The sequence below is a fragment of the Anopheles gambiae genome, chromosome 2 (assembly GCF_943734735.2).
Source record: "Anopheles gambiae chromosome 2, idAnoGambNW_F1_1, whole genome shotgun sequence".
Classification (NCBI taxonomy): Eukaryota; Metazoa; Arthropoda; class Insecta; order Diptera; family Culicidae; genus Anopheles; species Anopheles gambiae.
In genome coordinates this window covers 3,770,842-3,786,294 of record NC_064601.1, presented here as the reverse complement: position 1 = coordinate 3,786,294, position 15,453 = coordinate 3,770,842, and the positions used below count along the sequence as shown (strand labels likewise).

At 46.5% G+C, this 15,453-nt stretch overlaps 1 protein-coding gene across 9 annotated transcripts in view; it reads right to left on the bottom strand.

Moving 5' to 3' along the window:
- Positions 1 to 15,453, bottom strand: part of LOC1281808 (transcription factor mef2A) — an 82,377-nt gene that overhangs the window by 33,083 nt on the left and 33,841 nt on the right. For all 9 annotated transcript variants that reach the window (XM_061641185.1, XM_061641186.1, XM_061641183.1 and 6 more), the window contains exons 3-4: positions 10,502 to 11,170; positions 6,989 to 7,959 (exon numbers count right to left, since the gene is read on the bottom strand). In XM_061641185.1, the coding sequence (XP_061497169.1) occupies positions 6,989 to 7,959; positions 10,502 to 10,573 (1,043 nt within the window). In that variant the 5' untranslated portion in view covers positions 10,574 to 11,170. The remainder of the gene's footprint in view (positions 1 to 6,988; positions 7,960 to 10,501; positions 11,171 to 15,453) is intronic.

Below are 15,453 nucleotides of genomic sequence, written 5' to 3'. Positions count from 1 at the left end.
AGCTACTTTGAACCAGCTCTTACTTTGTTATTTTTTATGTCTGCCTCACTAACAACCAAGCACACCATCGTGGCGGAGGCAAAAAGTTGCAGCTTCCCTTCGCCGCCTTAACCGTTCAGTTGAAGAGAGCTTGTATTTTCCATTTCCAAATCGGTTTCGTTTGAGGCCATGAACCGGGGCATCTCCACCTTCGCCGCTCCTTCTTAACGCACTTTTTCCACTCAACGTTACCATTCCGAGCCTAACAGCTTGATGTTCGAGTGGTGCTTTGGATTTATTTCCCTTTTCTGCCAATTCGAAACTTCTGCCTAACACTCGAATCCCGTACCACGCTTGAAGTCGCTGGGGTTTTTTTTTTGTTTGCTGCTACCTCGAGAGGATAAACGAAGTTTTGAAGCAAACTTAATTTAGCGAATCGTGTGGCAAAAGCATCGGTGCTCTGGAACCGCGCTGTTTTCCTCCAATTCGACGGCGTAAAAGGCAAGTCAAACATAAAGCACCTCGAGAAACGTAAAACAATCAAATTTCGTTCGGGACGGGGTGTAAATCTGGTGGAGCTGGTGGGCCCGGTACGATCATTTAAAATCGATCCGTTTCTTTGGCGCCGGTGTTCGACATTTGGCCAGTGTTTGCACCGATGACGATTGTTTCGCAACCACCGTACTATGCGAGAACCGATGACAAATTCCACAGAGAACAAAAAGCACTACAAGTTGTGCTACGAAAACTTAAACACAACTGTTTCGTGACGAAACAACGAGAGAGGTGGAGAGATGGAGTTTCCTGCCTCTGTTTACCTTTCCAATTGATTTGTACAACGACGGTCACACGCACACCCGCCGCCACGGTTTCTTTCTTCACAGTTCGGATTTGAAACCGAAACACCCGATGCCGTGTTGTCATCATCGCCGTCAGCTGTCACAAAACCCCGCTGCTGGAAAAGCTCGTTAACGATTTTCCCGATCCAATGTCCACCCAGCAGCAAGCAGTAGGGCCAGCAGTAGGTCTGGGTCTAGGAAACGTACCGGTGTGAGTGTAAACGGGCAACGAGTCCTTCGTCAACCTGGTTCGCCTGGTCCCGCAGGTTCGACCCGTGTTCGACATTCGCAATGCTATAAAATTAACAAACACTTCTACCTTTCCGCATTCGATTTTCCCTCAGCCTTCACAGTCCATTTTCATAGGGGCGCGCACACGAATCGTGCTGTCACCAGCCAGGCGACAACCCTGTGTTCGCGCGAACGCGTTTCCCGCCCAATGGATCGCCGACCGACACAGTTACCTGACAAAAGTGACATTCCACAAAATTACATCCACTTCATCACCGTCATCACCATCATCATCATCGTCGTCAGGATCGCTGCCAGTCACGATTGGTATCCTTCAGTGTTCAATGAGGGGTAAAAAGTGTGGGTGAAATAAGGGAGTTAAAACTCGAAGGGCTTCAAAGATCTGCCGCGATGATTTTCTACATTTTGTCGCTTGACTCGCGTTGACGGCTCGATGACAAGTAGTGCGGCCAGTGCTTCCCTGTGAGCCGGTCGTTACGCCCGGAGGTAAAAATGAGAAAGAAGAAAAAAAAAACGCTTTTTTCCCATGCACACCGAGTGTGTGTGAGAAGGAAAGAGAAAAAGTGGGTCAGAGGTGTTCAAAATCAATGACTAACATCGTCACACAGCGTGACACACCTGTCACTTTCATCATTTTTATCAGCCCCGATGGGATAAGGTAGACATTATTGTTATTATTTTGCATGAACCTTGCAGTGAGACAGTTGCGGAACAACCACCCCGCCGTCTCCCTTCCCGCTAGTAGATCGGAGATGGGAAACAAACCGCGCCGGCGGAAGTGGGATAATTAGAGGCTGATGGTTTTTTCATGAGGTAATGGGATGTCGGGTTGGTCAGGAGGGGCGGCGGCAGGGGTGTAACGAGGATGATTAAAGCGTAATTACGGCTAAACAGGAAAATTTGGTTTTCCATTTGGACGGAGAGGAGGAAAAACACACAGCAAGAGGTTGTATGGCTGAGGCAATAAACACGATTATCGAGAAACAGGCGACATCATCATCGGCGAGCCCCAAGGCTTACCGCCATTTGGGCGGGTGTGTGTGTGTGTGTGTGTATAGTAAATGTTTCATCAAAAATGCTCATCACGAACGTGTGATGATTGCATTTTATCACTCATCAAAATAACATTTGGTATAATTGCATACCAGGTTAGTTCGGGGGTAGCGGAAAAGGATGCGTTAATGTACTAAAGTAGTAAGGTTTGAAGGCAAAAATACTTATTTTATATACTTTTCGTTTATAAACTAGAATCCAATGACGCTAACCTAGTATCAATAGAGTATAGAAAAGCGGTCGAGTTAGGCAACGGCTAAATTAATTGAGAATGAAATCTTATCATTTTGATTTCTTTTTTCAATAGGTTTCATGGTAATGTTGTTTGGAAATTTATATTTACATAAATTGGTACTAGTCAGTAGATGTCTGTGTTGGCTAGAATCTACTTCATCGCCTCTTCTACGTTATATTATCACTCAGTCAATGATTACAACGGTAATTTAACACGCTAAACTTCTGTGCAAACTTGCTCCGCAAAATGTGGGATACACATCGATGCTAACAAGCCCGACAAGTGATATTTAGGATGGATCATGAAGCACGCAGCAAGGCACATTAATCTGGATGATTCGATTAAAACTTTGCGGATGATTTGCAAAGCAGAATACACAAAAAACATACTTGGGCCAACAGGTTGTATCCGGAACGGGTCGTCCGAATGAAGTATTTGCAACCATCATTTCCATGTCGTAATGCGATACGATGATACAACACGGGAAGTGGTATGCGTAATGAATGACTATTCGTATAACATATTTCAAATTATTACTTCGATTGAACGTCTTATGAAATTAAAATGAGTAAAAAAAAAAAAACAGGAGCGATTTGCATAATTTTAAATCACAAAATTATCAATGGAAGCCGAAATCTCGCTCACATCACAGCACTTCACAAAGAAAAATAATAAATTATTATGAAAATGCACCAGTTGCTTGCCGCTAATTTTCATCACCGCCAGCCCTCCAGCATCCCCATTGCTCGCCGATGAACGCTTTTACCGTAATCGATAAATCTTGATGTAATCAAATCGAATCGCAACAACGGCGAACTCCCGCCTGAAGTAACGCACGCACACACATCATTAATCAGTGTAGATGGGTTGAAAAGGAAATGTGGAAAATGTGAAGCTCATCAAACCAAACGATCGCGCGGGGCGCACTTTATGGAGCAAAGTCGGAAAGGCCTGTGAAGAACACGGCCAAACGCATTGCCGGGTGACGAAACAACGCATTAAGCATCGCTAGAAAGGGGGTAAATGTTCATCGAGTCAGTCGGTCAATGAGTGAGTTTGGGCATTGATTGAACACTTTATCGCTTTTGCGTGTACGCGTTGTCCAGTGCACAAAGCGTCGGAAAGCATTCAGCACCTAGGGCGGTGGTGGTGTGGTAGCCATTGGTTTTTTGGCCCACTTTCGTTGTCTTCAATTGCAGATGTCAGATGGTTTTTTTGAATCTTTTTACTTTCACAGAGGGACATTGATGGTTTTTTCGACCTTAAAGTCTTTCCATAGGGACCGAAGCACTATGCTATGCAACTATTTAAAGCGAACAAAGCCCGACATGATAAAACAAAACATAGGCACTAGGACTGTTGATGAAGAAGTTGCACCATTTGCTACAATCAGTTCAGGAAGAGGAGGAAAAATATGCCCCACTTCACTACCGGAAGCTTCAGAAATATGCTCCAACAGCTTTTATCGTGAGAATGTCAGTTTGAATATTTAATCGCCGACCGACCGACCGCGTGTGGAAAAAAGAGTGAAAAAACACCGCTCGACGAAAGTGGTGACACCGGAAAGGATATCAAACGAGCGCTGCCAAGTCTCAAAGGCAAAGGTGTGCGCAAAAACAATAGGCAAAGGTGTAGAGCGAAAGACAAAATCTAAGCCGAGCGACAAAAAATGACCAAGCGATAACGCGAACAAAAAAGGGCTCGCCGGGAGAGCATAAAAAAGAAATGCAGAAAGCGTCATAAAGCAATACTTACGGGAGATAGACTCAAGCGCTTGCTAAATTGAAGCTAAACGAAGGGATTCTCTGTCCCCGGGTCGACCGGGGAATACACATATAGCACATACCCGGCAACGAAAAAGGATAACAACTTCCGGGCGGAAAGTCCTCAGTAGTCGGGAAAATGCTTCTGTTGCACGCGGAGTGGCAGCAACAAAAAAAAAACGGCGGAATGCTTCCGTGAGTGGAGGACAAAACACAATAATACAAAAAAAGCGTTCGTGAAAGCGTTCGACCTCGGGGGATAACGATTTCGAAAACGATTGCTGCTGATCGTAGATTTATGCATTAATGAGGCTGATAAAGTATGGATGAGAGGGAAAGGAATTCGGACGGTTCCTTATCCTCGATAGCACAACTTCCGCATTTTGGCGACTCGCACGTGAATCCACGAACCCGTCGTATAGGCTGCTCAAGTGGAATGCTATGGGCGTGGGATATGATGCTTGAGCATCATCATCACACCGAGCATAGCACCACGGGGACCGACATCGATTGTGGCCATGCGGATAGCGGCCATTGATGACTGCTGCAATGGTGTTTCGGTCGAGTAAAACTTTTGCCCGATTACACACAATACGCCGCCGTTCGTCAGTTTTTGCTTCGCTTGACCATGGGGCAAGGCAATAATGGCGGCAACCACTCACACCCACAACCCGCACAACCGAATAGAAACAAAACACAGCAACCTACAATGGTAGGGCAAAGATTTTCCTTCTCCAGGAGCGGAACTGGAGTCGTCTCTTCCTTTTATACGCTTGCTTTTTTTTGTATCGCTTCGGTCAGTATCGGCGTGATATCTTGAAGCGGCAATATCAGCACCACACCATCTTCCCGTTGGAATGTGGAGCATTATATATTCTTGAGCCGAGTTTCTAGCCAAGCAAAACTTGAGCCAAAATTGATTGCCATTTATTCACGCTCCAGTTATCTAGCCACGGCATTAGGGAAGGAGGACGGCAAAAGGCTAGGGTTATGCGTCGACAAAAGGGCCAACCGGGGTCGTACGGTCATGGGAAGGCAAGTGAATGATTTAGTTGCCTTTGGAAAGAGTTTTATCGGATGGAGCTTTTCCTATCCTACGACCGCCCTTATCTAGTCGCACTGGAGGGGTCTGTTTAAAACTTTTCTCGTTTATCGTGTATAATATGACGTTTACCCGCGAGCGAACAGTTCAGCGGTGGGTACGATAGCTTATTTGGGACGTTTGTTTCGCAATGTGGTGATGAATAGGTTGTGCTAAAGATTTTATCACCTGATACTTTGTGATCGGGTTCGCTCGATAGCATAAAATCAACCAGAGCCTTATCTATTAATAAAAATAAAAAAGAATTTCAAACCAATTCCAAATTGGCTTTTGGAATGATGAGTTCCAATGAAAATCACACGCTGGCACTTCATACGTTATTGCGATTGATGTATTTTCATTTTTCGAATTCAATTCTTTAAAGTTTAATAATGATAAATTTTCCAAGAAAGCTTTTCCAATCCAAGAAAGATTGAAAAACAAAACGTTTGACTATTATACAAAATTGAAGTCAAATTATACGTCACACAGAAAATAAAACGTGAAGCAAAGCGCCACTGTGTTATGCAAAATCACGAGCAAAATCATTCGTTCCGCCGTTCCGGCCGCAAGCAAATCGTTTCACATTTAAACTCCCCCCTTTTCACGTTCGCCAGCTACCACCCGTCAGCCAGTGTGTGTGTGCCAAACATCAGCTAAAGTTAGCACTATTAAACATCGAAAGCTTTTAAATGAATATAAATTATGATGGAAACGGTGGTTGTTCCCTTCGTCCACCACCCCGAACGGGCGAGCGCTTCCGGGCAATGGGTGCAATTTGTTCCTTCATTTTTGATTCATTCGATAATTTTCGGCCAAAGTTCGATTTCCTTCATCAGCACACGCGCGCACATACGCAGGGGCGTGTGAGGCTTCAGAAAAGATGGAATAGGATGATGCAATGGACAGGAAGGGACGGGAGTCCTAAACGAATCGCAGCTATTTATTGTAGTTTCTGGAGGTTTTGTGTTTTTTCCAACGAATCATAGGAACAACGAGCTCAACTTATAGGAGATAACAAGCTTTAAACACTAGCACCGGTAGTGATAAATAACATAAACTAAACAAGAGTTTTGAGACTACTTTGAACGTCACTCCACAAACAGAACGTTGGCAAAACCAGGGTAGACCCATTTACCAAAATAATTCAATAGAGATAGAGATTTTACTTTTCGATTTACTCCAGCATTGCTCTAATACTTCTGGAAAACTTTATCATCTTTTCACATTCTTCACATATCCTGGTCGCACGACTGTCCCAATAAGACTTTTCCCTTTTCATGTTCCAAGTAGTCAGTCATGACCATGAGGTCGGATCAAACAACTAGCCCGTATCGAACTAATTGAATGAAAAAATTGGAATTCCTTCCTTCAACCTATTCCCACCACTTCTGATAGTCCCTTTTTGGTACAAGAAATTATCGATGAGGAATGAAAGATCAGAAAACAGTACGGGTCGCCCCTTAGCCACGGACCGGACAAACACACTAACAAGAGGGAGCGAGAGAGAGAGGGAGATCGGCCACACGTACATAAAGTAACATAAAATAGATAAAAAAGTCGAGCGCACTGGACGGTCCCGAAATGCCCGAAAGGGAAAATTAATAGTCGAAGGTGGACCAAGACCATTGCTGCAGCATGCTCCGCGCACACACACACACACACAAACCGGTCCCCAGAAGGCATAAAATTGAAAACGTTGTGAGTGAAGGAAACCAAGAAAACGCCTCTCCACCCACCGCCCTGAACCCATGTGCCCTGAACATTGGGATGGATATCTACTCACCCGGACGAATTGAGACTTTTTCTCGTTTCTTTGCCTCGCTCGAGCGGTCCACCGCCCACCACCGCGCTGCTGCTGCTGCTCGAGATGTTCAATTCCGATTGCTTTACGGCCACCGGCGACTCCAACGGGCCGGGCCCGCCCGCCGATCTGTTGTTGGAAGGATCATTTCCGGTTCGAATTAACGCACCGACGCCGCCGTTCGATTGTTGCTGATGTTGGTGCGCTCGATACTGGTGGTCGGCGGATGAAGTAGACGATGAGGATAGCTGGTGCTGATGGTGATGTTGTTGGTGCTGCTGCTGCTGCTGTTGCTGATGGATGAGTTGTTGGTGGTGAAGCTGGTTGTTGGCGCTATTTTTTAGATTGTTTTGATGAAGTTTGCTCTTCGCGTGCTGCTGCTGCTGCTGATGTGCTTGATGCAGCAGCAACGACTGCTGCTCGTCACCATTGCTCGGATGGTGTTGTGAGTAGTGCTGCCCGCCGCCAATCGTGCCACCGTTGTTGTTATTGTTGATATGGTTATGCGTGCTGTGTACGCCATTCGGGATGATAGGATTGGCATGGCCGTTGCCGTTGGGGCTTGTGGGAGACGTTAGGCCGCCGTGCTTGCCATTCGTTATCCCACCGTTCACACCGATATGATTGTTGTTGAGTTGGTTTAGCTTTTGCTGCTGGCGGAGCAGCTGCTGCTGGGACTGTGCAGTCTGCGTCGATGGTGCCGTTTGATGCTGCTGCTGTTGTTGCTGTTGTTGCTGCGGTTGCTGCTGGGCATCCTTTTTCTGCTGCTGCTGCTGCTGTTGATCTGATCGTTGCAAGATAAATTGCACGTCACTCGAGTATTCGCCCCATTTCATCAGGATCTTGAGCGGGTTCTCGTGCGGTGCCAGCAGACGCTCGTTATTGCGCCACCGTTCGATGAGCGTAAAGCGTCCCGTTTTGCCGGTGGCGTGTGCCAACGCAAACACAACATCCTGGGAAGCAAAAAGTGGGAAACGATTAGTGTTATCGGTTGCTTCTTGCTACACGCTGGGATCAAGAAACGTGGCTCTGACACATTGAAACGAGCTTCAACACATGTATCGCTTAGTGAGAGCGTGTTCAATAATAGGAACCAATAACATGAAAAAAAACATAAAAATTTAAACTCCTTATCAAGTTTTAAAGTTTTATTCCCTATTTTGCTCTAAAGATATTCCAAACAAGATTCTTGGTAGCGGAATCTCATTGCTTATGACCTAGTGTTCCAAAAATAGCAAAAATCCCTATTTGACATTTTCAAAATAATATAGAATAAGTAAACCCGAAGCTGTCTTTCCACATTGCCCAAGTACCTTTAATACACATCATAAAACATATGCCTCACCTAAGTAAAAACAAACGCAGAACGTAAGTGTTGGTTATACGTTTCACACACCCTTTTTGTGCTAGCGAGAAGCGGGTAGGAAAACATTATAATAACGCAGAAAGAAAATAGATGGCTAGATATCATCCAAATGCTAAATGATGGTACGCACCGGAATTATGACTCGTGATGTGTGACACGTGATTCGTTCCATTATGACATTTTTCCCTCCGAGCTGGTTCGCACAATCACTCCGGCCGCTTCCACATTCCGCATTGCCTAAACACTCTCGCCCAAAGCGAGGACGCGATATTATGGACGCGATTCTTTCCCAACAACGCCAGTAAAAGCCTTGCGTCGCTTTCATCGCGAGCAAGAGTGCAGGGGGACGGAGTTCGGATTCGCTCCATCTCCATCGTGCCGAAGCGCGCGTTCCTTTAGGGATGAGCAGAGAATGCTGGGCGGGCACAGAGCACAGAACATGTTACCATGCTGCGCGCCAAACCCATTTTCATTTCCTACGGCACTGCTGTGCTGTGTGTGTATGTGCGGAGAGGAGGAAGATCACGATTATTATTATTCCTTTCCTTGTTTTTCTTCGTCCCGTGCGGTTTGTCTCTGCACCGGGACGCATCATTTACGAAGCGAAAGCTCATCAAGGCTGCAAGGCATCGTGCGCGTGGGAAGTATGGAAAAAATCAAGACTCGGGACGTTCCATACGCTTCATCTGACAGCCGGCTTTTACTCCGATTCTGTTTAGAGCTGTGCGATTGGGAAAATTCACCATCACGTGCCCTTACTCCCATCGCTGTTAGCAGACAGACACACACACACAAACACGCAGATGATGCAGTACGGTTTTATCCGTGCTGGCACCGTTCGCTTGTAAGCCATCCAGCTCCATGCCACGTTTGCTTTTTGTAGCAGCAGCAAAAAAAAAAAAACACCAACACATTCTCCCCGGTGGGCAAGGATTATGTCGCTTGGATTTATTTTTAATGCCTGAGAAAAACAAATCACGGATAAACATTGACTCTGTACTGAGCGGTGTGCGGAAGAACGCAAAGGTACAGAATTTTATCATTCCATGTATAATTTTGTGTTCAGAGTTCACTGGAACAGGAAAGTCACGTAGCAAAGCTATGTGTGGTGTGGTGTGGTGCATGGCCTGTTTCAAATCCTGAACCCTCAGAACCCTGTGCACTGCATTCAATCAAATTAGTTTAAATACGTGTTCGAAGTTTCATACTTTTAATTACCGGCAAGCGAAACTTCGTTCTATCGGATAGGAAATGTAGACACGCGGTATTTCCATTTCACAACCGAAAGCCTTTTTCCAATCCAATTAATCGACCCGTTTTAATCTATTTATTTTGGCTGGTACGTACACCGCTGATCGAACAACACCCGACACCGAGAGCTCAATGGCTCGGTGTAAAAACAAGATAAAAATTGTACCGCGCACGTTATTCGCATAACACTCGCGCGCAGCGCAGTTTTGTAAACAAACTGTGCGAAAATAAAACCATTATTGTTTTGCAAACACTTGCCTAAAGCTGTGTTTATCCTTCCCCACCCCCCCCCCCCCGCAGCTTGCTAGTGTTGTTCCGATACCGTGTTAAATCGATAGACAGTGACTCATATGATCAAAATTGCTCTGAATTGGCCAATTGGAACATTTATTGGATACTTGATCAATGGCATTCCATTTTATTTCCAATAATCCTTAGTTTTTGTTACACTTCCCAAATGATACATCCAATTTGCGTTCATTGAAAGGGAAATGGGCCTATCCGAAGATGCAACAGTTTACAGTCTACCAATGGTACATCAGTACTAGAATGCTTTCAAACTAAAAAGATCACTACTTGCAGGTACATCAAACAAAATAGTGGTACTTCAAAAAAGGAAGTTTTTCATACCCACACATCGCAAACCGGAAATACCTCAAATGCTATCAGGACGTATAATTTATGCAAAAAGAGCACATGCCCAGTGCGAAGGAGCATCGATTGCAAACGATCCGGGTCACGAGGCTCCCTAATGGTACTCCCCCCACCAGCAACTCCACACATCCATGACGTATCTAGCATATTTCGAACAGCTCTCTAGTTGGGAGTTATGCTACCGCATCTTACAAATACAGCATCCGAAGCCGACAGACACTTACCTGACACGTGGTGACTTCCGTGACGCCGCACACGATACGTTGGATTCCTTCGACCCATACCTTCAGCTCCATCGCACCACCGACCGCCGGGTGCCCGCTGGTATCGGGGGCACCTCCACCGTTTGCTGCCTTCCGAGGCAGGAAGGCGTCCCTTTCGACGGCCACCAGCTACACACGCCGCCCGCGTTAACGATGATGGCTTTTCGAGACGTCCTGGGCCCGAGTCAGTCCCGGACTTCCGCTCCCCGATATCGGTTCAATGGGGTACCGCGTCGTCGTGTTTTCTTTTCCGTTTGCGCTCCTTCACCGCTGGCCGTACCACCGACCACCGCGATACACCTGCAAACAGGCGATGCGCCGGTTCGACATGAGCCGGGTGAACGGAAGTGTCACGTCGTTCGTCTCGTTTGCGTTCACTTCCGGGGACGCCGGAACACGCCGCGTTCGCTTACACTACACACACACACACACACATACGCTACCCTATCGGCTGCGTGCCCTACACACAACACACAAAACACACTACGTTACACCGGCGAGGGTTCTCATGTCCGGACGGGCGTGGATCATGGATCGCTCGCACAGTGCGACTTGGGTGCGACGGACGGCGCAATGAGTACCTTTTTCCGCTGGCTCAACATTAAGCTATGATCTGCCGGATTGACACCTCTGGAAAGAGAGAAAGAGAACGGAAAGAACCGGTAAGATGTGAGAAGCATACAAAAATCATAATATTTTCCCCGGGCTGGTTTTCCTTTCCTAGCGTACGCTGGGCGAAACAAAATTAAGGAGCCTTGTGCCTTGAGACGATGAGGTGAACAGTGCAAACGCCGACCGGGGCAAGTAGCAAAGTGGTAATCAATTTCGTTACGCCGCACTTTTTCGCGGCAGAAAGCTGGCTGGTTTCGGAAGATGTGCCTGCCGTGTCTGGCATCCGCGAGAGACCGTAAGCAACAGCGCACACCGCGTCGTCCCATAATCAGAAAATAATCGAATCGAAAACGCAACCGAAAGAGAGTGGGAAGCAGCAGGAAGGAACGTCCAAACGGTCCGGGGCAAAAATCGTGATCCTCCGAGGGATTAGCTACGCGCGTTCGCGTTTTCATTTTCATTTTTTATTACGTTCATGTTGGGCGTCGTTCTCCGCACGTTGATACGGAAAGAGTCCAGACAGAGGCCTACGCTGGGTTTTTGTGGTTGTTATTTATCAGCATCCGCTGCGCTGTAGACGAGATCCTTCGGTTCAAGGAAAGCTCTTCAGGGCCACCGTTGGGATCGTCCGTTTCGCACAGTGTGCAGTGATTTCGAAAATTGAAAAGAACGAAAAGGAGCAGTCCAAAGTGATTAGGGGTTTTTAGCAGTGAAACGTCCACCTTCGCAAAATTGCAACGCGCACACACACACACACACACACACACACAGACAAACAAAGGTATGGTTCGCATCCATCTGCCTTCACAAGAGCATATCACTTCACGGCGTATTAAAGCGCATACAGTGAAGGATGATGTGGTTTACACTCCTTTTTTTGCGTGCCAAAAAACATATATTTTTAAATTGCCCACCCGGCGCGTGTTGGGTATTCAAAAATTCATCTTTTTCGGAAGTATGTTTTGCCATCCGCTTTCACCGGCTGCACTGCTGCTGTGGTGCTGCTGCATCTCGCCCGAGTCGAAGACGCTAAAGCTAGGTCGGTATTATTTATACCGTTGCATTCCGGCCGTACCGGAGAGTGCTTTTAAGCATCGCGCCCTGTCCCTTTCGGTTCCAAGAAGCTTCCACAGGCGGACAAGGGTGTGGTTTTGCATAATCATCGTTTGCATCCACGGTTTGCGTTCCGCACACCCTCCTGGCTGCATTTTAAATGCAGCCGCGAGAGAGAAATGGGAGAACCACGGCGCGTCCAAATGTGATAGTGGCGCGCTCTGTGCCCCGAATGCCACATTGCATTCTACCGTGCACAATGCGTCTAAATGTGACGTTGCTGTGGCACAAGGAGGACAGAGCGGAGGAGTGAGTACGGCCAGCATAATAAAGCAGGAAAGGCAAAACGTACATTTCCCCACCGGCAAAGGAAGGAGGAACACGGGTTGGGGAGCGTTTTTTCATCCTTTCCTCCGCTTCATCTTTTTGTTTCTTCGCAGCGTCAAAGAACATCCTACAGTAAGACGAACGAAGCTTCTCCAGAGTGTGTCCCGGTTCGCAGTCTGTGTGTGTATGTGTGTCGTGCACGGTCACACGCGGGAACAGAGTCGCATGGATGCCGGAGCCATCACGTTTCAAATGAACTCGAATACGATACCGTACACGATTGCGCACGGTGGAGAGCGCGAGGCTAGGCGCGGTACGGGATAAGGAATCTCATGCGAGGGGCAGGTTTATTTGCGATAATTACATACACCGAACGCGCGCGAGCACTTCTAGCGGGAAAAAGCCCTCCACACGAGCGGTTCTTTTGGATTTGCGGAACGACTACGGTCGGACTAGTGGGACGAGAAAACGCTGCTAGAAAACAGTCGGGCCACTGCCTACGACGAGACCAAACCGCTCTCGTGTATGCATTGGCACAGTTACAATCGTAACCGGTGCGGTAGAAAAGCCATGTTTCGTAGCATCGAAGCATAGGGGGCCAGTAGCAACCGTTGTGGTAGTTGATTATGTTGCTATGCGTACCGTTGTTTTGCTCGAGTGTCGGAATGTCTTTGGGCACAGGCGCGGTGGTGCAGCACACATGCATTTTGCTTGCATGATTTGCAGCGTAAAGGACATACAAATATATGAGTGTGGCCGAGGACACTCTCGGGCTCGGGCCGTGCTGTGCATTGTGTCGAACCAACGAGCGGTACAGCTTACGTAATGGAGTTTGCTGACTAGCTCTGCCGGCGGGGGTAAAGCATGTCAGTTAAGAGCAGCTGTTACAAAATTTACTATGCCGAGCAATTGGTCGCATGAGTGTGGGGTAAAATTTAAATTATCTCACAAACACTCTTTCTCCCCGAGGAACGTTGGGAAATTCAAACAATATTTCAGGATATTGTAATAGATTTTAGATTTAAAATTACTGACGTTCCGAATACTTTTTCGCAATGCGTACATATTAACCTGTGACATTACAATTAATCATCATTCCGTTTGCATTTTCCTACCGCATGCTACAAACGAGTTCATCAAAACAGTGTTGTATTTCTTTTAGCTCATAAACACACAAAGCCATACGGATTGATAAGTGACGTGCGCTTCTAACCTAATTAACTTTCTAACCTCGTTTTGCGTTAAGCACGTTACATCGCTTAACCCGGGCGCAACAAACATGTCAACCCACGAACGGGCGGCTGTTGTTGTGCTCGCTGTGAGCTTAATTCTTCGTCGCGACCGAGTTCACAAACAGCACGCGCGTGCATGGGAGGATAAGGAGAACAAAATTAGCTTCGGCAGATGTGACAAATGGGAAGCCGGCGAAAGTGATGAAATTAATTTTGCCAGCAATTAATTTTGTCTTAACTGGAAAGCAAGACTGTGTGTGGCGCTCGGCAGTGAGCGTTTTCTTGCGTGAAAGATGAAGCACAAGAGGAGCTCATGATTTATCGAAACGCAGCGACACACAAAAATCTCTACTCGTGTGAAACGGCACACGCACGGGAGAAAAAGGTGAATTATGGAGAGTGAGATAAGACCGCACCGGGTTGGTGGGTTGGGTTTTTGTGCCCAAAATTAACTGGCACACGTGTACCATGGGACAGGAGGCTATGGGTGAGTGCGGCAAACATAAGCTATAAATATGTTCTCTCCAAACAAAGACATGTAACATCATTCTCACGTGATTCTATGGAAAGGACCCATCAGGAAGTGTGCTGAACGGAGCCGGGCGGGGATGCAGTGTTGAGGTGATAGAATCAAAATGTTTCTGTATCAACATCCGCCCAACCGTATGTTTGCATATCGATGGTTCGAAGTAAATCAAACGATCTCTTCCGTTGCGTTACATTCCTATCTTCTGTGAAATATATCATGCACAGCTCTTCAGCTCGACACTAGCAGTATGACAATCATCTGCTGTAAATTCCATTGTCTCCCGCAGCTATGTACTTCCAATCAAAGTGTACTTCCAGCCAGCTGCAGTAGAACGGAAGAGCCTCTGCGTTGCGGTACATAATGGATACAACATCGTCAGCAAACATGCTGACATTTATTAACGCACATCATTACATCCGCTTAAGTACATGTAACGCAATCCGAAGGTGGCTAGCGTGAAGCACTCTCCCCATTTCCTCGTGTGCTAGTGCCAGAAACATAAATTTGCCACAGACATGCGATGCGAAATGATTGACACACATTTGGTACACACGGCCACCCCGAAAGACATCACATCCATCACACTTGATCGAGACATAATTTCTACACGGCTACCGAAAACGTTTGGAGCTTTATCTCTTACCAAAAACAAAACAAAAACACAGCCTTCACCTGAGGCGACGAAAAGCAACCGATAACGACAGCAAACAGTGGGGGGATTGAGTGAGGAAGATTTTTTTTTATTCTTGGTTGTTTTGGCTGAAAATCAATTCCACACGTGCGTGGATAAGGCCGCTCTTGGGATCTTGATTGATTTCGTTCGATTTCCAGCAGTTATGAAACAACGGAAATATTTCAAACCGCTTTCGTACCTACCCAAGACGGTGGAAGGGATCGATCGATCAATCGATGAGGCAGCACAAAACCGAATGGATCAATGTCTACCGTTGTCTACCGACCGGTCGTGCTGAGGAATGAAATATTGCCCTCTATTTGCTAGGGCATTAGTATCCTTCACATTCACAAACACACACACAGACAGCTCCACAGAACAGAGTGCTTAGGGGAGCTTTTAACAACTCATTGCTTCCTCTCTCTCTCTTTATTGGAAGCTATCAAATCTCGAATCAACCCAACAGAGAACCTAAAATTTGCGTGAA